This window comes from Armigeres subalbatus, chromosome 3 (genome assembly GCF_024139115.2).
Source record: "Armigeres subalbatus isolate Guangzhou_Male chromosome 3, GZ_Asu_2, whole genome shotgun sequence".
In the NCBI taxonomy this organism is placed as follows: domain Eukaryota; kingdom Metazoa; phylum Arthropoda; class Insecta; order Diptera; family Culicidae; genus Armigeres; species Armigeres subalbatus.
The window spans coordinates 426,293,776-426,316,195 of NC_085141.1; the positions used below are offsets into that span (position 1 = coordinate 426,293,776).

The 22,420-nt window shown below is 41.2% G+C and overlaps 1 protein-coding gene across 1 annotated transcript in view; it reads left to right on the forward strand.

Moving 5' to 3' along the window:
• The window catches only part of LOC134227438 (sodium-dependent serotonin transporter), a 115,427-nt gene that overhangs the window by 67,346 nt on the left and 25,661 nt on the right, over nt 1-22,420 (forward strand). Inside the window, exons 2-5 of the mRNA XM_062708930.1 lie at nt 4,445-5,045; nt 18,933-19,266; nt 19,418-19,691; nt 19,755-20,228. Coding sequence (XP_062564914.1) covers nt 4,538-5,045; nt 18,933-19,266; nt 19,418-19,691; nt 19,755-20,228 — 1,590 coding nt within the window. The 5' untranslated portion in view covers nt 4,445-4,537. The remainder of the gene's footprint in view (nt 1-4,444; nt 5,046-18,932; nt 19,267-19,417; nt 19,692-19,754; nt 20,229-22,420) is intronic.

Genomic DNA, 22,420 nt, shown 5'->3' on the forward strand with positions numbered 1-22,420 from the left:
GTGGGGTAAGAGTACGTTTTCGAGTTTTTGAAGTAATGAAAAAAGATAAACTAGCAGCACTTCATCTGTTTGACAGGTATTCTGGCCTATTACTATCATGTGTAATTGTGAACGATTTGAATAAACAATAAGGGAGATATAGAGTTAGATAATTTTTTGGCCATTTTGCTAAAAATAATTGTGTTTCCGCAACTAGTGTTTCATTACCATATATACGTTCAATCAGGTGAACATTATACCATTTCGGTAACCTATTGTATAGAGTACTTTATGGTGCAGAACACCAATCCGGTTGGTTTTCCAAGAAGTCAAAACCATTACTTGAATAACTTTTGGGACTGTGGAGTAAAAGTACGCAGGACCTGATGGGGCAAAAGTACGCATGTGAATCTTCAAGTTCTAATGTCAAACCCGTATCTCCGGCTGAAATAAGACTACTTTCAAAGCGTAAAGATCCACAACTAAGAAAAAAGGGACAGAAATCGAAAATTATCACAAGTTTTAAGAATAAGTTGAAGTAATTTGGTGTTAGAAAGGACTTAGCGAACAAAGCACTGAAGCGAAATAATGAAATTGTATTAGGACTTGTTGTACACCTAAACATAGTACGAAAACACAATTTCATCTAAATGATGATTTCATTTAATCAAAAGAAACATTCATAAATTACACAACGCTTAGCAGGGAGGGGTTACGAGATGTATGACGATCCATATAATTTTTAGAGGATTCATACAAAAAGTGTAAGATAGAGGGGAGGGGTGATGAAATAGCCAAATTTTACGTTACGTGATTGGTGGACTTTCTTTAAGGAAAATTCCTTTGTTTACGCTACGCGAAACCTGATATATTTTTACCTCTGTAGTTTTTTGTATTTAAAAAACAATGGTTTTTCGTATGGAAGTGCACATTTATAGGACCCGCCCTGCCTCTTCAAGAGTTACGTAATCTTTAAACATTCCCTAATAAATGTTCATTAAACATCAATTAAATGTTATTAGCTCTTATTTGTGTTAATATATACTTAAAGCACATGATTGGATAAATGCTTACTCTTACCCCACCGGTGGGGTAAAAGTGCGTTTTTCACTTGTCTTATAATAATGGTTCTACCAAAACGAATATCAATAATTTCAATATTTTTTCCACTGGGTAACATACAGGAAGAGTATATGAATCATCGACATTGATTTGATATGCAGAAGCTTTCTTCATAAGGACCACGTGATCGATTGAAAACTAAGTGCGTACTCTTGCCCCACTCTACTCTATATGTTTGCTCCAAAAACAAACTTTTTATAGGAGGCCCGTAGACTCATAGTGTTATATACCGATCGACTCAGCTCGACGAATTAAAGTGATGTCTGTGTGTGTGTATATGTGTGCGCAAAATAATCTCACTGATTTTTCACAGCCCCCTGAAACGGCTGTCATCTGCATACAATAGGATTGAAGCCGAAAACTTGGTGCTAAACTTGGTGCTAGCTGTCAAGCTGTGTCTTTAAGCACGGAACACAGTGACGCATGCGACAATATCGCTCGAAAAGAGATTTAATTCGAATAAAAAACAAATAGACAGTATTTTTTTTTATTTTAGGCTCGATTTTAGGCTGTTGTTAAAAGAAAAAGCGCACCATCTAAAATATGTTTCATAAATTTATTGCAATTATCTCTATAGCTGATTCGTTCATATTAGATACACATGTTGCGCAATAGCGCAGAAGTGATCAGCACTGTATTTGTCACAATAACAAATACCAAATTATTATTAATAACAAATTTTTCAAGTCTGCCTGATACCCATGTCGATATCTAAACAGTTTGATAGATGTCTAAAGGAATTTGACAAATATTTGGCATTGTGGTAAAGAGTGGACCGTTTTTAATTAAATTGCTCCTAAATTTTTTGAGAAGAGTTTTAAAAAGCTTCCCGTATATTATCCTTCGACTTCTTCTTCTTCATGCAACCTTTATTCGCCAATAATGATAAATTCATGAGGATGATGATGATCGCTGCGATGACAAACGAATAGATTACCCCTTACCAGAACATGTTAAATTGTGACGGCTATCGAAATTAATTTATTGTTTTTTTCTCGGTAATAATTTCGGCTGATTTTGATGATAATTATATTGTGGCAGCTATTACCGCACGTAAAATGCTGGATAAATGACGAAAACAGGACAATATGACTTAAGTTATTGAAATTTAAAATTTCCAGATCGAAAATCATTTTTCGATACATAATTAAATACCCGCGCGAAATGTACGGTACAATATGAACGGAGCTTTAAATTTCAAGAACAGCAATAGCGCCACACCAACAAACGGTGGCTTCAAGAACTAGTGCTTGTTTCACGGGGTTGATTTTTCAGGCACTTATCCTTAACCATTTCATTTCTTAGGCATTTATCCTCAACCGATTTGCTCGCAACAAGTTGCATTTGACGCGGAATCTTGTCCCATTGTTTCGTATCGAAAACCGGCCCAGTCGGACTATGGACTTCGGAGTTATGGCCAGTTTTTACAAGAATTTTTTTTCTCTATTTAGGCCGATTTACTCGCAACATTCGACGCAGAATCATATCCCATTGTTTCATATTAAAAATTGGCCGGATCGGACTATGGGCTCAGAAGTTATAGCCAAAATACTTTTTTTCATACCAAAAGTGCGAAGAAATTACTCACTCACAAGAAACGAGAAAGGCACTATCACTGCTAGGTGGATTAATCTGGTTTTTTTTAGTAAAAAGAAATAAAAGTTTTCAGTAAAAGGAAAAAGGAAGTTCCGAAGAGGATTTTCCGATGACATTCCTGGAGGTATGTCGAAAGGAATTCCTGACCCGAAATTTTCTTAATTAACTCCTGGAATGGAAAGAATTTCTGAAGGACTTTCAGAAGAAAAAAAATTTAATTGCTAATAAAAATTAAATGTAATTAAATTTTAGGGAAAATATTCGATTTGATGAGTCATGTGCCTCTACTTAACTTCGCCATAAGTATAAAAATTGGCTAAAAATAATTTTTTTTTCTCAGAGCAATTTTACATAAAAAAAAATTTACATCCATTGACAGTAGCGAAACTGTCTAGATCTTGCTTGATGCGAAGATTTACCGCCAAATCGCTATCTTGGCTAATACATTTTCTGCAGCAACCACAGTCGACGTTCATCACTGGAGCCTCTACTGACGTCATTGAATTTTCTTCAGCTACCATGCTTTGTTTTGTACTTTGGAGGAAATTTCTACTCTTAACAACTTTCTCTTGCATAAAATGGTGTTTTTTTGGAACAGTTTTTAATAGTTATCACACAAAAGTCTGAATATCGCGACAAAAATTTTATTTAATAAGAAAATTATTTTGTGCTTTTTAGTGGAATGTCTTCACTTGTCATATAACGAGTTTATACAATCCCATTGAATGCCACCACTTAATTGTATCTTGACAGATATGTATTTCGACTTCAACAGTAAGGCCGTCTTCAGTGTCTCGTACTTGACTCGACTTGCCTAAGTCGAGTCAAGTACGAGACACTGAAGACGGCCTTACTGTTGAGGTCGAAATACGTATCCGTCAAGATACAATTAAGTGGTGGAATTCAATGGGACTCGATTTTATTTAAGTTTTTCTTATCACTAACAGCAACCAAACGAAAGTCAGAATCTTGAGAAAAAAAAAATTCACTTGCCATCATGAATTTCCTAGTCACCAGCGGTTGTATTTCGGAGAAAATTACTCGACGATACACTACAGACGCCACCGTTGCGAATCTTTTTCTCCATTTTGTAAATCTCGTGAAAAATTTACTGCCGCTGACAACGACTACATGGTGATTTACCGTCACCGTACCATTGATGCCACTGCTATCATCGCCATTGTTGTGATTGAATTTCCGGCAGCCGTTGTATCTGATTTACGTGAAATTTTGATCTGAGGCTTAGAACCAAACACGTTTGCATACATTTGATGTCTGTGTTTGTGATGCACGAACAGAATTAGCAGCATCTGTCATGGCTGATTAATAGAATTTGATAGTGTCCGGCGAGATTTAATTTCTTAATGGTTTAGCGTTTTCAATAAATGAATTACCGTTTTTAATCAATGAATTTAATTTCTCGGAATTAAGCACCTTCTTCGAAAAAATATTTGATAAACATAACAGCGAACACTTTTCTAAAAACTGGTACCTGTCTTCTTTCGCCATACACATATCTGGCGGTTAGCATTGGTATCGATTGATATCAAAATTCCCATAATCAGTTGAAAGATGTTTAAGTTATAAACCTATACTTCTTGATCACTTTTCGAGACGATCTGAATTTGAAACGGAAGTAGGACATTTTCCCACGTCAGAAAAAAAGTGTCATGATTTATTCATGTAAAATTAAATAAATCTCATCCCATCCCTAATTCATTGTTTTATTTGTTCTCCACGTTTTCAGAGATCTCACCCGTACACGACCAGACGGCCGACGGCGGCACCCCGTGTTGCATGCCGACTCCTGAGCCGATAGTCCCGATCGCAGAAGAGGAAGATGACGAATGATACGACGACAACGACCAATGCAGTCCCGTGCGATCAAGGCAACTGTAAGAAGCGCGAATCGTGGCATACGAACGGGGATGCGACCGATCCACCGGGAGGCGACGAGAAAGATGATGGAACGGATCCCGATGGTGGTGGTGGCGGAGGTGGTGGGGATCAGACGAAGGAAACGACCGCGTTGAATCCGAAGGGCATGGGCCTGAGTGGGAACAAGGAGAGGGCACTGGTGGTCACGTTGACCGGAGAGCGGCGGCGGGAAACGTGGAGCCAGAAGGCCGAGTTCCTGTTGGCGGTTATTGGGTTTGCGGTGGATCTGGGAAATGTGTGGCGTTTTCCGTACATTTGCTACCAGAACGGGGGCGGTGCATTTCTCATCCCGTACTGCATTATGTTGCTGTTCGGAGGGCTGCCACTGTTCTACATGGAATTGGCCCTGGGGCAGTTCCATCGGTGCGGTTGTTTGACGATTTGGAAACGGATTTGTCCGGCGTTGAAAGGTGAGTGAGTCGAGTTGTACATAGAAGTATTGATTTTTCACTGCGATGGACAATTGATAGATATGCTTTATTACAATTTTTCTTAACTAAAGTATCATCTCTTTTTAGTTATGGTAATGTAGTAAATATGGTACGGGATGTGTGAAATTTTAAAAACTATCGATTTGATAGCCATTATTCAATTTAAGATATAAGGAGAACAACTTTCTTCTTGCCACTATTAATTATATCCCGTGTATAGTTTTATTCGAACGTGACATTTATGAGTTTTGAGAAGTTTTTAACGAAGAAAGGGATAATAAATTCTTTTCAGTTACCTACAAGGTTGACTAATGCCAACTTTGTGCTAATTTTAAATAGGAAACTGCGTTTTCATGACACTTTGATTTACTATCGAACTTTATCGTTGACTGTGATTCTGGCGCTTTTTACTCTTTAAGGAAATTCACTTTTTAAAGCGCAAACAAAAATCACAAGGGAAGGAGTAAAACAGATAAAAAGAATCAATTGAATGAAACTTGGAAGACTCGTGATCTGGCGTGATTTGTCAGCAAGTCAACTGCACCTTGATGGCGGTGGTAGCGACGTTCAACTGGTGATGGCGCCAAACTGATACCAAAGGTAAACAGTTTTAGAATCATATCGACAGCAGCTATAATAGCTCAGAGGGGAAAATATATCTTAGAAAAGGGCGAACGTCACTCCCTGAAAAAAATATATCATAACGTAACTAATAAAACACGTTCCAATATCGGTTATCTATCGGCTCGTTGGATGACTTACTGACTTTGACTTCTTCCATATACCTTCCTACGTTATGTGGGAAGGATCGGAAAAAGCGGCGAAAAATTGAAAAAAGGCAGCACCAATTTTGTAGCGAACCGGAAAAAGAGTCAGCATTTTCCTCGACGGGAAAACCTTGTTGAGCGAACATCGAACCGTGGAAGACATTTGGCTTTTGCTGTGAGGCCTAAAGTTGAATAATCATGGAGCCGCCGTGAGTGTGAACTGATTGAATTTGTGTGTAATTGCGGATAAGTTTCAACTTTCAAGATTCTTCAAACTTTGATTGCGAAGAGCAATCGAGATTTTTGTTGTCAGATACATCAGGCTGCTTACTAATCACTGCCGTTTTTGTACAATGGATGTTTTTAGAATCTAGCGATGCAAAGGGGCCCTCCTTAGCCGTGAGGTAAGACGCGCGGCTACAAAGCAAGACCATGCTGAGGGTGGCTGGGTTCGATTCCCGGTGCCGGTCTAGGCAATTTTCGGATTGGAAATTGTCTCGACTTCCCTGGGCATAAAAGTATCATCGTGTTAGCCTCATGATATACGAATGCAAAAATGGTAACCTGGCTTAGAAACCTCGCAGGTAATAACTGCGGAAGTGCTTAATGAACACTAAGCTGCGAGGCGGCTCTGTCCCAGTGTGGGGATGTAATGCCAATAAGAAGAAGAAGAAGAAGAAGAAGCGATGCAATGAAATTTATTTTAATATTTTTTTATACTGGTTGGTTGATTTTTATTATTTGTTACGCTTCACAAAATACACAATATTTTGAATAGTAATAAATAACTAACGAAAAGTCCATAAACAATTTGGTGAAATAGTATGCAGATAATTTGAAATATTCTTTCCCCCAGCGATGTACGATTTTTAGTCGCTTCCGAACACATAACCCACAGATGTTGAATCCTATGTTGTCAAAGCTTATCCATCGGCAAAGTCAACCCGCTCCAGATCAACCCAAACCGAGAAGGATAATAACTTTAAATTGTTTATGAATAGACAATTTACTCTGCATTTATCCCGAGACCTAGTGAGTTGTCTTGAACGGAAGCCAAACTGTGATCGTATTGATTGCCCGGATTGAGATGATACGAAATTGAATTAGATTATTTTATGTGTCACATGAGCGACGAGAACTCGTTCCGTAATCTTCTTCTTGGTACGCTATAACATGGTCGGACCGGATGGGATACGGGATGGCATCTGCTGGAGCTGGGTCATTTGTATGCGGCAGTACGACGAATGTTCCGAGTCGGATTCGTATCAGCTAAGATGGCCTTGATGATTAGAACGAAACTTTAATCGATTTCAACCCCGCAGTTGGCTGTGAAGTGTGGCAACCCTTCCTGAGCCCGACCGGGAAGCAATCATAGTTGGCTGTAAACTTGGACCGAAGAACCTCGGCGTGCGTGTGCAGGAGACGCAATCGGAATTAAAGCTCGATTAGATTGTTTTAAAGCACCATTTGCATTAGGTCGAGGAAAATGTGGGCCACCAAGACTGAAGATAATGTCATCAGCAGCACGAGCCCGAATCGCAAATTATAATCACTACGAGCGCCGTATATGCGGGTTAGTGTCCTTTCCCCTTCAAAGTTTATAGAGGCTAGCCTTGTGTTACAGACTATGATATTAGTTTGTAAGTACTTCGTCTCGGTACGGGCTGGAAGATGACAGAGCTGTTTCGAGTAATTAATTTGATTTTGAGAAATGATTCTCCTATTTCTATGCCGATTTAAGACTATCATGGGAAAATACGACTAAAAGTTGCTGATTAATTGAAGGTTTTGTTATTTTCATTGCCGATTATCCTGGTCGTAATCGGGGCTTGAAACCAATTCCATTTTCCTCGATAGGGAACATGCACCATAAACGAATCGTTAAACTCTGTCGCTTCGTTCTCGGAAAAACGAAAGAACATACGAAAACATGCCAAACAAACATTTTCCACACTGCCTGCGTTACGCGTTTGTAGAGGACTTCTTCTCGTCTCTCGTTAAGCACCTCGTTCAACACTTGAGCAGGGAAATAAAAATCCTGAATGGTTCACCTAATTATGATTTGTTCTTTCTTGCATCAGTCGAAGGAAAGTGTCTGCGATGTTAGAAACATACTGATCTTATTATTCTTGGTATACATTCTGCAGATAAGTCGCTAAGGGTTATATTCAAGTATTATATTAAGACCTTAAGACCTAATTTCAGATTGAGTGAATGAAAAGTGAATCGGAACAATTCACCTACAACATATAAAAAGATTCACAATGTGCAATGCTGTTATGCGGATCTCTTGGACGCAATTCAGCATTATTGTCTAATTCTAATCCCTTTCTGCACGGACAAGTGATCAAAGCACTGCTTTGTTATGCAAAACATCCGGACACGATGCGTCTATCTGTTTCATTGGCAGTGTAGGCCTAGAATCGTCTTCGCTCAATCACACAACTTGGACGACTACTTCGATTAATAGCGCGTATAAATGCGTCTTCGATCAAGACCTACTATGACCAATTTTATCGCTACTCAGCACCAAAATGAACGAAACGAGCTTTCAACGTCGTCTCCATCGTCATCGTCGTCGTCATCGTTGTCGTTGTCATTGAAGGACAGCATGTGTGTAGGTAAGAGGACAGACTGAATGACGGCTGGGTTTTTCCTTTGTTGCCCCCCCAGGAAGAGTGGGACCACAAATAAAGGATGCGATACACATTCAACAAGTGGTCCGTTGGGTGGGACGAGGTGGGAGAAGAAACAAATCGGAGGGTGTTTTGGAGGATTTTGTGGATAGACAATAGGCGGTAACACTGGTTTGTTTGAAGGGTCGTATTTTCTTGAGTGTTTGTTGGTGGGATTATGGATATGAGACGAATATAGATTCTGATTATGAGGAAATATATTTCTGGCGTATGCAACGCATTTCATTCATGCTGCCGGCAAATGCAATCAAATAAATATCTAATGCGTGAAATTGTACTAAAGGCTCCAATAATATCTTTAGCTAGTGCAAGTCTCTTTCAGCGCCTATAGGGATATCTAGAGCCATCAGTTTCATCGAAAACTCGGTTAGTCAAATATGGGTGAGGGTACTTTAATACTGAGTTATCGTACCAATAAAAAATAACATAAATTCTAATGATTCGGCAAGCCTAGTTGCACAAACCTACTTACTAATCGTAACGAATAAAAACATTACTTTTTTCGCAACTCATTGCATTAATGCGTAAGATTTTGTACAAGGCTTTCAACCTCCCCATCAAAAAAAATAACACGTTTTATTATCTCAGTCGATGATTCGAAGATTTCAATATTGTGTCCAAAAGTACACTGCTCTAAATTTAGAATCTGGAGCCAAAAAGCTACATTTTTCCACAATGTCACGTGTCATTGGACATCGTTTGTCCATTTTTCAATTATTTAGTCTCCATAGGGCTGGAGAAACAAAATGCCACAATCATCAGCGGAAGCTTGTAGCAACGGGATATCCATCATGGGGTAAATGTTTTCGCTTTCGTTCTAATTGATATTGGGCCACATCGCTCGACGACCACAAATTTCTCCGCCGGACAAGGAAGTTCTTTCAATACCGATTCTTCGTTTAATACCGGTGTCCGAGTCTGAAACTCCGATATTGTCGTCTCCGCATCAGACTTAACTGGGGACGAAAGCTTGCTGCTGATTTGTCTTCCTCTCCACCCTTTCCCCTTTCCCTTTCTGGCACTAGTCCCTACCGTTTCGGAGGAGTTTACATCCGCTTCAAGACTGCATTTGAAAGCTCGACTTCCGGTTGGTCAACACGTTGCGAAAATGTTGCTAATTTGTATTTCTCTTTTGGGAGCTGCATTTCCACTAATCATTGAAACCCGTTAGAATCACTTTTCGATAAATCTAGACCAACATTTGAAAAGGGCGTAGCAGCCAAAATTTATTTCTTCTGATTCCTCGTCTACATGTACATAGCAATATATGTGGACGAAAAATCAGAAGGAATAAATTTAGGCTGTTACGCTCTTTTCAAATGTTGGTCCAGAAATACTATAATTTTAGGATTTATATTATTATGTATTTGGAAATCAATTTTTTGACGGGCGAAAAAACGCGACCTTGTCCAAGCGTAGCTTACTACAATCTTCCAAAACGTGTTCAGGTCGATTTTAGTAAACAAAATAGTAAAAACAAAAAAATGGGTTGTAACAAAACAAACAAAAATATAGAATCTGAAGTTTCGGAAGCCCCAATTTGAGAGACATGAAGAAGGCCCTTTTCTCGAAAAGCACAGTAGCTCTATTACAAGAGGCTTGGAAGCCACCTTAAAGTGTCTCGTAAGCTTACATCCATGCAGCTCGAAAGTTCCAAGAGGCTCTGAAGCCTCCTTTCAAGAGGCTAGGAAGCATTTTTCAAGAGCCTCAGAAGCTTCTTTTCAAGAGGCTCGGAAGCCTCCTTTCAAGAGGCTCGGAAGCCTCCTTTCAAGAGGCTCGGAAGCCTCCTTTCAAGAGGCTCGGAAGCCTCCTTTCAAGAATCTCGGAAGCCTCCTTTCAAGAGTCTCGGAAGCCTCCTTTCAAGAGGCTCAGGCCTCCTTTCAAGAGGCTCAGGCCTCCATTCAAGAGGCTCAGAGCCTCCTTTCAAGAGGCTCAGAAGCCTCCTTTCAAGAGGCTCAGAAGCCTCCTTTCAAGAGGCTCAGAGCCTCCTTTCAAGAGGCTCAGAGCCTCCTTTCAAGAGGCTCAGAAGCCTCCTTTCAAGAGGCTCAGGCCTCCTTTCAAGAGGCTCAGGAAGCCTCCTTTCAAGAGGCTCAGGAAGCCTCCTTTCAAGAGGCTCAGGAAGCCTCCTTTCAAGAGGCTCCGGAAGCCTCCTTTCAAGAGGCTCAGAGCCTCCTTTCAAGAGGCCTCAAAGCCTCCTTTCAAGAGGCTCAGAAGCCTCCTTTCAAGAGGCTCAGGCCTCCTTTCAAGAGGCCTCAGAAGCCTCCTTTCAAGAGGCTCAGAAGCCTCCTTTCAAGAGGCTCAGAAGCCTCCTTTCAAGAGGCTCAGGAAGCCTCCTTTCAAGAGGCCTCAGAGCCTCCTTTCAAGAGGCTCAGAAGCCTCCTTTCAAGAGGCCCAGAAGCCTCCTTTCAAGAGGCCCAGGCCTCCTTTCAAGAGGCCCAGAGCCTCCTTTCAAGAGGCCCAGAAGCCTCCTTTCAAGAGGCCCAGAAGCCTCCTTTCAAGAGGCCCGGAAGCCTCCTTTCAAGAGGCCCAGAAGCCTCCTTTCAAGAGGCTCAGAAGCCTCCTTTCAAGAGGCTCAAGCCCTCTTTCAAGAGGCTCAGAGCCTCCTTTCAAGAGGCTCAGAAGCCTCCTTTCAAGAGGCTCAGGCCTCCTTTCAAGAGCTCAGAAGCCTCCTTTCAAGAGGCTCAGAAGCCTCCTTTCAAGAGGCTCAGAAGCCTCCTTTCAAGAGGCTCAGAGCCTCCTTTCAAGAGGCTCAGCCTCCTTTCAAGAGGCTCAGGAAGCCTCCTTTCAAGAGGCTCAGAGCCTCCTTTCAAGAGGCTCAGGAAGCCTCCTTTCAAGAGGCTCAGAAGCCTCCTTTCAAGAGGCTCAGAGCCTCCTTTCAAGAGGCTCAGAAGCCTCCTTTCAAGAGGCTCAGGAAGCCTCCTTTCAAGAGGCTCAGAAGCCTCCTTTCAAGAGGCTCAAGCCTCCTTTCGAGAGGCTCAGAAGCCTCCTTTCAAGAGGCTCAAGCCTCCTTTCAAGAGAGCTCAGAAGCCTCCTTTCAAGAGCTCAGAAGCCTCCTTTCAAGAGGCTCAGAAGCCTCCCTTTCAAGAGGCTCAAAGCCTCCTTTCAAGAGGCTCAGAGCCTCCTTTCAAGAGGCTCAGAAGCCTCCTTTCAAGAGGCTCAGCCTCCTTTCAAGAGGCTCAGGCCTCCTTTCAAGAGGCTCAAGCCTCCTTTCAAGAGGCTCAGAAGCCTCCTGTCAAGAGGCTCGAAGCCTCCTTTCAAGAGGCTCAGAAGCCTCCTTTCAAGAGGCTCAAAGCCTCCTTTCAAGAGGCCTCAGAGCCTCCTTTCAAGAGGCTCAGCCTCCTTTCAAGAGGCTCAGAAGCCTCCTTTCAAGAGGCTCAGAAGCCTCCTTTCAAGAGGCTCAGAAGCCTCCTTTCAAGAGGCTCAGAAGCCTCCTTTCAAGAGGCTCAGAGCCTCCTTTCAAGAAGGCTCAGAAGCCTCCTTTCAAGAGGCTCAGAGCCTCCTTTCAAGAGGCTCAGAAGCCTCCTTTCAAGAGGCTCAGAAGCCTCCTTTCAAGAGGCTCAGAAGCCTCCTTTCAAGAGGCTCAAGCCTCCTTTCAAGAGGCTCAGAAGCCTCCTTTCAAGAGGCTCAGAAGCCTCCTTTCAAGAGGCTCAGAAGCCTCCTTTCAAGAGGCTCAGAAGCCTCCTTTCGAGAGGCTCAGAAGCCTCCTTTCAAGAGGCTCAGAAGCCTCCTTTCAAGAGGCTCGGAAGCCTTTATTCAAGAGGCTCGGAAGCCTCCTTTCAAGAGGCTCGGAAGCCTCCTTTCAAGAGGCTCGGAAGCCTCCTTTCAAGAGGCTCGGAAGCCTCCTTTAAACAGGCTCGGAAGCCTCCTTTCAAGAGGGTCGGAAGCCTCTGTAACAAGGTTACAAGAATTTGAATAGTTAAATTAAAAAAAAAACTTGGTTGGACTTTCCACTTCTCGGGTTAAGAGAAGGCCGAAAGTCCAACACTTGTAAATAGGGGTAAGATTTGAATTTACGAATTTTAATCGATCGCAGCGCTATGGGTGGCGAGAATTGGAAGCATCCATTTTTAACGGATCGCGAAGCAGATCACATCGCTCCGCTCCAGAATTGGACAGTATGGCCAATGTACTAGAGATAAAAGATGATTTGCGAAATTTTGAAGTAGATGTATGTGTGGGAATCTCGCGGTTACGCAATGGCCAAGGTGAAGGTCATCTACTTTTAGCCTGAGTATCGCTCTTTCTCGATTCGATCGGCAAAGTGAACGGACGTAGGTCCCTGAAAAAAGTGGAAGTCGAATTGAAGTGTTAGCCAATCGAAAGTTAATTTGTGAGTCAATTGTCCAAAACTTAATTTATAAATTGTATGTAATATGTATTGTATTCATAGCTATCGAGAAATCTTAAAGTGGTTGAGGACGTGATAAGAAGGCCCAAGTGCGCCAAAAAAATCGAGCTAGTTTAGTGAGTTTTTATATGTTAAATGTGGTTACAATTATTAATGTTAAACATCTCTAGATAAAAAAAAAATTGCTCAGTATAGTTTCCGACCCTACGGGAAACTGTAAGTTTACCTGCTCGAGGTCAAGGTAAATATCCGACAACAAAACTACTTGTTCTAGTCCATGGGACCGAAATTTTAATAGAGTTTGTTATCGCTTGAAGGATCAAACTTCCTTCAAGCGAAGGTGTTTCGTCCGTGTGTAGGTGTAGGGGTTACGCACGCCGCGTGGCCTCTGGGAAGGTCCGAAAACTCGTCCGCTTGTAGCTGGTCTCGCGGCGGGTTAGTGATCAGGCCCCAGCGCATCTACGGGCCATCGGAAGTGACCACTACTTCCGGGGTGTTAGTCGGTCATCAATAGCCGGCCACACTCCATTGTTGGCCTCGAAGCAGTACTCGCGAGTGGAAGAAGCGGGCCCGCCAACGAACTACCTTAGTGTGCACGTGTAGTAAGCCGAGACACCCACCGCTGACAGCATCGCATCGAGCAGCAGGTATCCTTCAGCGAAGCAACACGAACAGGTCAGAGATCTGTATTTTTTTGTACTGAAGAATATTAATTTCCTTGACCACTGGTACCGCCCCAAGGGGGATCAGAATACTGGGGTCGCTCCCCATAGGTAGCATAAATAAAAACGAACAGTGGGTAATGTCTGTGACATAACCGCTAAGTGGACGTAGGACTTGACTTGACCATGCCTTTAAGATACATAATATGTCCAAATTTCTCACATCAACTATTTTGGATAAATAATCGGCGTTGCATACCATTCCTTGGCAAAATCTTCTCATCAAACCGACACAGAAATCAAATCTACCTCGAACAAAAATCATAAAAAAAAATTCAGGAAGTATCTGTCCGGTCACGAAATATTAGCCTCGACAGTGGCAATCTTCCCACTGAAGGACTGCCTGAAATAAAACAAAAGTTGGCTCAGTAGGGGTTGTAGACTGTATCTAATAATATCTAATAATTATTATTCCTTCATGCGAGTTGCGTCGTACTTTGGACAGCTAGGAATCTGCAAAAAAAAAACCGAAGAAAGTATCCCAGAACACATCCACTGCAGCAGTGAAGAAGATTCCGAGCTTTTCTACTGGCATCCATAGACGTAAGCGAGAAGCTACCGTCAAACGCCCTCAAGGTTTTGAGAGAAAACGCGCGTGTAATTTAGCTGAAACGAACTGCACCAGCTGGTGCAGCCCTGTAAGTTGCATTAATTTGACTTCTATGCTGGCTTGCAGTTGACTGTTGCTCTCCAGTTGACCTTAGGAACAAAGGTCCAGAAACCGGAGATGGCGAGTTCGATTCTCGATCCAATCTAGGATACTTTCGGATGGGAAACATTCTTGACACCCCGAGCATAGTGTATCCATTGTATTTGTCACACAACATACATACTCAATACTCATGCAATATCGGGCATATAAAGCTTTCAATTAATAACTAAAACAATGCTAATTACTTTAAAAAGCAGGCCAAGTTCCAGTTGGAATGTAGTGCTATGGAAGAAGAAGCTTGCGATACACTTACGAGATTGACTGATTCACCGAAACCTAAACTGCTAAATATTATTATTATTGCTAAACTGTTAGCAAGTTTGCAATACTAAATATTATCATACCTAAATATTGTAACACACTGGAGTCAGTTTTTACGCGGAGGATGTGGGCCGCGTGAATTAAAACAATGTAAAAAACCGCGTAAATCCCAAAATGTGTCTGAATGAGCCATGGAAATCCCGAAATTCTAGTGAAAACAAAATCGCATAAAAAGCTAATCGTGTACAAAAGCCGCGTAAGTGTCCAAAAAAATTAAAAATCCATCGAGAAACGGCTGAGATATTAACGATCAAAGTCTATCATATTTTCGTGACGTTTTTTGATTTTTCGAAAACGTAAAGTGTACCCCAATATAGAAAAGACAGACGTAGTTCTACGTCAAAAAATGAAATTCCGCATAAATTTACGGGGAACCTTTTGTTATTGTTTATTTGATTAAATCCAACTGACTTTGATAGTCTTATTGAATAACTTATAAATCTAAATACAACATTAACATTAAGGCAAATGCATAATCAGTACAATACAAAATCAATTATGACAACAATTAAGCTACATTCAGAATACGACAAAATCCTATTTAATCAACAAACACTCATCCACTTATAATTCAAGCGAATATTGAAGTACAATGCAACAAAATTACTCTAGCTTCCACGTATCGTTATTTGTACGAACAAACTCCCTAAATCTAATATTTCTCGGCTAAGTCGCAGGATCCAGTACACGCGATTTATATTGGGTATCAAGATCAACTTTGAATGAAATATAGTCTAATTTTCTGCTTTTCCATCTAGACACTAATTTTGTGACATCAATGCGTTCGGGATGTTGAAGCCCAACAGCACGTGAAACCATTCGTTGTATATCACATTCAGAAACACTAACATCTATATTTGCAAGATATCTATTTTTGCAAGAATGAAGAAATTTCCACAGATGTTCTCGGAGAAACACCCGCAGACAATTTTGGAGCGACTTCTTCAGAAATTCCAAGAAGGACCATCTAGATGAGTTGTTATATCAACTCCTTTTTTCTTAATCCTATTTTCAATTTTGTACAAACATGTGTAACGTTGAAGTTAAAACATATACTTAAAATCAGTAATATTATAAAAACGAACTCGAAAAAAGACGTTCACTAAATTGTTGGAATGTTCAGCGTAATATTTAACATTGATATTTAATGTGTATTTGCTTAGAATTTAGTTTTGGGTCGCACGGATTTGGCGCAGAATGGATTTTCAGTGGTAATAGAGTATACTTGCTGAAACACAAAATCACGTTAACCAAGAATATTCAAAAGCTTTATACAAACGTTTGAAAAAGTTACACAAAATTCAGTAGCTATTTACCTATTCACATCAACAAATAAATCAAATTTTAAATTGAAATATTTAGACTCAAAACAGTGACAATTTTTGGAATTCTAATGGAGAAATTTCAAAAATTTTCGTTGATATCTTAGAATAAGAAACGCATTTTCTTTTGTCGTGAGCGAGGAAGACAGAATTTTGTAACAATTCATCGCCAGGAGCGCGAATTAATAAAATTGTCACGCAAACGCTCTCTAATTAGTTGATTGTACTACATTTTCAGAATGATTCTATTGCCAAAAACTCTTTAGTAAGTATATTAGTGGTTCTGAAAAGATCCATTCACAATGTTAGATGTAAATTTCCTCTTGAGCGGTTCAACTGGGAGTTTAAGATTGTTTAAAACATTATGAATCGATGTCTGCAGGAATACCAAACGCTTAACCGCTGCTGCCATCGGCCGAGAAAACTTGATCAGTAGTGTTGTAGTCGACACTCTATCGTCACACACCGCCGTGCCGCGCTTACTGTTAGCTTCTCGACAATGCCGGGCTGAAAATGTAGATGATGCTGACCTGAGAATGCTGACGATTCTGCCTTGCTCTTAAAAAGGCTTAGGTTTGCGAATGCGTGGCTGAGACGATGATACAACCGTTCAATAATTCCGACGATGCGCTGCTGTTATTGCTTTGCCTGTTTCGGTCAGATTGAGAGGAAAAATTCGCGCTGCGCTATTTTATGTCTTCTTAGCAGACCTAGCGTGAGCTCATTCGTTGACGACTGCACCAATCAGAACGTGGTAATGGAATGATGCAAGAATGATGCGGTACCCATATTTATAGGTTTTCGTGAATTCAATGCTTTGCTTTGAAAACAGTTTTAGGCCTATTGAAACAAATTTTCGGATATTATCAAGCATTAATATGAAAGGCATACTTGAAAGCTGTCGATTGAGGGGTTAACTGCAGAAATCTGTTCACTAGGGTAAAAGCTATTAACGTTTGAAATCTTTCAACACAGCGTAACGCGGCCGATTTAGAAATTTTGAAATGACACCCGGTATAGTAAAGAGAGACGTAAGTCCTACGTCAAAAAGGGACTTGCCACAACCGAGAATTGAACTCCTTTACAGTTTGAAGGGTCGGTAAAGAAGAACCGAACCCTATAGCGTAAGCGATTCTTTAGAAACTAAAAATACATTTTATGCCGCCCGCTCGACTGTTGAACGAGGAGAGAAAAGCGATAACCGAGTGTTTTTTTTTAATTTCTTTTGCATGCGTTATTTTGATTCCCCATTGACTATCCCGTCTAATATCTGAGATTGGAGAGTGTGTGGGGGTGTGATTCGCCGGTTCAGTTGTATTTTGGAGGACTCGCCTTGAGGAATTTCGCCTGGTAGTACAAATTTGGCTCTTCGCAAGCAAGTGAATATGTTTGCTTGCTTGGCGCTTAAGCGAAGTGGCGACTCCAACCAACTCGAACGGCGAAACTAGCCGACCGTTACATCCTTTCAAGAGACCCGGAAGCCTCCTTTCAAAAGGCTCGGAAACCTCCTTTCAAGAGGCTCGGAAGCCTCCTTTCAAGAGGCTCGGAAGCCTCCTTTCAAGAGGCTCGGAAGCCTCCTTTCAAGAGGCTCGGAAGCCTCCTTTCAAGAGGCTCAGAAGCCTCCTTTCAAGAGGCTCAGAGGCCTCCTTTCAAGAGGCTCGGAAGCCTCCTTTCAAGAGGCTCGGAAGCCTCCTTTCAAGAGGCTCGGAAGCCTCCTTTCAAGAGGCTCGGAAGCCTCCTTTCAAGAGGCTCGGAAGCCTCCTTTAAACAGTGTCGGAAGCCTCCTTTCAAGAGGGTCGGAAGCCTCCTTTCAAGAGGAAGCTTCCTTTCAACAGGCTCGGAAGCCTCCTTTCAAGAGGCTCGGATTCCGATTCCGAGACCGACATACTCCAGAGTTGGATTTTAGATCGAATAGGGCGTAATTCCACGAAAAACAGTTTTTGACTAGGCATTGAATTCCAGGTAAAATTTTAATGGTTTTCCCTGGTTTTTAATATTTTTAGGTTTCAGAAATCATTAAGAAAATATGCAATTAATTAGTCATTTTGAACCTTTCTTCCTTCAATGAGTATGAGCAGATAAGATTAATGAATAAAGACCTTTCAGTAATTTTAATGACTCTGACGACTGACGACTGTTCTAGATCCTTTTTTTACAGATTTCATACGCAAATCTTGAAATGCCCACGACTCTGTGAGGTTCTTTACATATTTTGCAATAATCAAAATCTAAAAAAAATCTTATGGGCTGTATTCTGCATACCACCGAATATTGACTGTTATTTGATTATTTGAAGCATCATAAATCCACTAAACCTTTTAATCTTACTTACTCTTCAAATGTAAACTATTGCACATTTTGATTTCCTTAGTAAAAAAGGGGCGCATAATCAAGAGATCGCATAGGGAATTCACACTACGGCTCTGCTCATGCCAATATGTAGATGGATGTGGTGCATTCGAAACTTGAAGAAGTTGTTCGAAGTGCTATAACCAGTATTTCAATTGATCAGTTGGGTGTGTAAGACCTATCGTGTCTTTATCAGTTTTTGTCTCGCCAGCTGTAGCAGCTTTCTCCCCTTTGTCGGTCAGAGAGTCCACCATACCGTTTACAGCACTCGTATTAAATTAAATTAAATTGATCAAATGTCAATCACTTGAAATCAGGATCAGAAAATATTCGATTTCCTTTGTATTTATAATTTTTTGAGCTCCTTCAGCTTTAAACAGCGATAGAAGTAATCCTTGTGAATTAAATGAAAAAAGGTAGTAACAGAAGTGTCATGAACAGTAAAACGGTGAGAAGTTATTTGCTTATTGTTTGGCACAATGCTTGGCAGGCCAAAGGCTATACATCAATGTCCGTCCACCCGTTAATTTATCCGATTTCGTAAACGAGTGGGCAACGAATCGAACCCACACCAGTATCGGCCACGTTAACCCCAGCGTTCTCCAAACGTTCTCCCCTTCCGTTCACAGGTGTTGGCTACGCAATCTGCCTAATCGACATTTATATGGGCATGTACTACAACACGATTATCGGCTGGGCGGTGTATTATCTTTTCGCCTCATTTAGCACCGAGCTGCCGTGGACGAAATGTGGCAACCCGTGGAACACCGAGGCCTGCCTGCCGGTCACATCGTTGGCGAACGCGAGCAGTACGTTCGCAACGGCACTGGCTGGTACCAACGGCAGTCTGGTCGTCAACGGAACCCTGAGCTTGCTGGGGAACGTGAGCAGCTCCGTGATTAGCGCTTCCAACGTTTTGGGCGAGGACATAGTGCGGGTCAGCCCGGCGAGGGAGTTCTTCGAGTAAGTTGAAGGGGACACGGTTGGGAAATTGAAAATTCCTATACCTTTACGATGACAATGGTCCTGGACTGTTTTATGACGGTCGGTGTTGGTTTTTATGATGATGCTCTTCATTATTTGTGGCGTTTTTTTTCTTCTCTTTTCTCGACAGGCGCCAGGTCCTGGAGCAGTACAAATCGGACGGATTGGATTTTATGGGTCCGGTGAAGCCATCGTTGGCGCTGTGTGTCTTCGGTGTATTTGTTCTGGTGTACTTCTCGTTATGGAAGGGAGTCCGAAGTGCTGGTAAGGTGGTTTGGGTAACGGCATTGGCTCCTTATGTTGTTCTGCTGATTCTGTTGGCACGAGGTGTGACGCTGCCCGGCGCCGCGGAAGGCATCCGATACTATTTAACCCCAGAATGGCACAAACTGGGCAACTCCAAAGTAAGTGCATTGGTTTATGATTAGTAGTTGTTGGACGGTGAGTTATGACCCATTTTTCGATAGGTCTGGATCGATGCAGCGTCGCAAATTTTCTTCTCTCTGGGTCCCGGCTTCGGCACCCTGCTGGCCCTCTCGAGTTATAACAAATTCAACAACAATTGTTACCGCGATGCGCTGCTCACCAGCAGTATCAATTGCCTGACCAGCTTCCTGGCAGGGTTTGTGATCTTCTCGGTGCTCGGATACATGGCCAACGTGCAGAACAAATCGATCGAAGATGTCGGACTGGAGGGGCCGGGGCTGGTCTTCATCGTCTATCCGGAGGCAATTGCCATGATGAAGGGATCGGTCTTTTGGTCGATCATCTTCTTTCTCATGTTGATAACGCTGGGGCTGGACAGTACCTTCGGCGGTTTGGAAGCAATGATAACAGCACTTTGCGACGAATATCCGAGAACTATCGGTCGGCGGAGAGAGCTCTTTGTGCTGATACTGCTGGGACTGATCTTCATCTGTGCACTGCCAACGATGACATATGTAAGTACCTATTGAATATTTTTAGGCTTATGGTATAACAATTATTTACTTTTCACATAATTTCTCTTTTTTCAAATAATGAACATTTAATAAATGTTTTTAATTGGGATATTCCGTAAATAATAAGAGCAAAATAATAAAACATTTAGAAAGGGGAGATGCGTAACGCAAAAGTCGACAAATTTCAACCGCCCATTTTCACACTTTTTATATTAAAAATCTAATATTTTTTTATGGATCGTCATTAGATTTTGATAGAATTCAGACTGGATTTGGAAATAATTTAGATTGGATTTGTATTTTGAATTTGTATTTTGATTGGATTTGGATTTAATTTGATAAAGATTGGATTTGGATTGAATTTGGATTGGGTTTGGATTGGATTAAATTTGAACTCAGATTGGATTTGAATTTGGATTGGATTTGGATTGGATTTGGATTGGATTTGGATTGGATTTGGATTGGATTTGGATTGGATTTGGATTGGATTTGGATTGGATTTGGATTGGATTTGGATTTGGATTGGATTTGGATTGGTTCGGATTGAATTTTGATTGGATTGGATTGGTTTGGATTGGTTTGGATTGGTTTGGATTGCGTTTGGTTTGGATTGGTTTGGATTGGTTTGGATTGGTTTGGATTGGTTTGATTGGTTTGGTTGGTTTGGATTGGGTTTAATTTGAACTCAGATTGGTTTGGTTTGTTTGGAATTCGTTTTGGATTGGATATGGATTGGTTTGGATTGAGTTTGGTTTGGATTGGTTTGGATTGGTTGGATTGGTTTGGATTGGTTTGGATTGGTTTGGATTGGTTTGGATTGGTTTGGATTGGTTTGGATTGGTTTGGATTGGTTTGGATTGGTTTGGATTGGTTTGGATTGGTTTGGATTGGTTTGGATTGGTTGGATTGGTTTGGATTGGTTTGGATTGGTTTGGATTGGTTTGGTTGGTTTGGATTGGTTTGGATTGGTTTGGATTGGTTTTTGGATTGGTTTGGATTGGTTTGGTTTGGATTGGTTTGGATTGGTTTGGTTTGGATTGGTTTGGATTGGTTTGGATTGGTTTGGATTGGTTTGGATTGGTTTGGTTGGTTTGGATTGGTTTGGATTGGTTTGGATTGGTTTGGATTGGTTTGGATTGGTTTGGATTGGTTTGGTTGGTTTGGATTGGTTTGGTTGGTTTGGATTGGTTTGGATTCGATTTGGATTGGTTTGGGTTGGATTGGTTTGGATTGGTTGGTTGGTTTGGATTGGTTTGGATTGGTTTGGTTTGGATTGGTTTGGATTGGTTTGGTTGGTTTGGATTGGTTTGGATTGGTTTGGATTGGTTTGGATTGGTTTGGTTGGTTTGGATTGGTTTGGATTGGTTTGGATTGGTTTGGATTGGTTTGGTTGGTTGGATTGGTTTGGATTGGTTTGGATTGGTTTGGATTGGTTTGGATTGGTTTGGATTGGTTTGGTTGGTTTGGATTGGTTTGGATTGGTTTGGATTGGTTTGGTTGGTTTGGATTGGTTTGGATTGGATTTGGATTGGTTTGGATTGGGTTTGGTTGAACTCAGATTGGTTTGGATTTTGTTTGGAATTCATTTGGATTGGATATGGATTGGTTTGGATTGGATTGGTTTGGATTGGTTTGGGTTGGTTTGGATTGGTTTGGATTGGTTGGGATTGGTTTGGATTGGTTGGTTTGGATTGGTTTGGATTGGTTTGGATTGGTTTGGATTGGTTTGGATTGGTTTGGATTGGTTTGGATTGGTTTGGATTGGTTTGGTTGGTTTGGATTGGTTTGGATTGGTTTGGATTGGTTTGGATTGGTTTGGTTGGTTTGGATTGGTTTGGATTGGTTTGGTTGGTTTGGATTGGTTTGGATTGGTTTGGATTGGTTTGGTTGGTTTGGTTGGTTTGGATTGGTTTGGTTGGATTGGTTTGGTTGGTTTGGATTGGTTTGGATTGGTTTGGATTGGTTTGGATTGGTTTGGATTGGTTTGGATTGGATTTGGATTGGATTTGGATTGGATTTGGATTGGATTTGGATTGGATTTGGATTGGATTTTGATTGGATTTGGATTGGATTTGGATTGGATTTGGATTGGATTTGGATTGCATTTGGATTTGGATTGGATTTGGATTGGATTTGGATTGGATTTGGATTGGATTTTGATTGGATTTGAATTGGATTTGGATTGGGTTTAA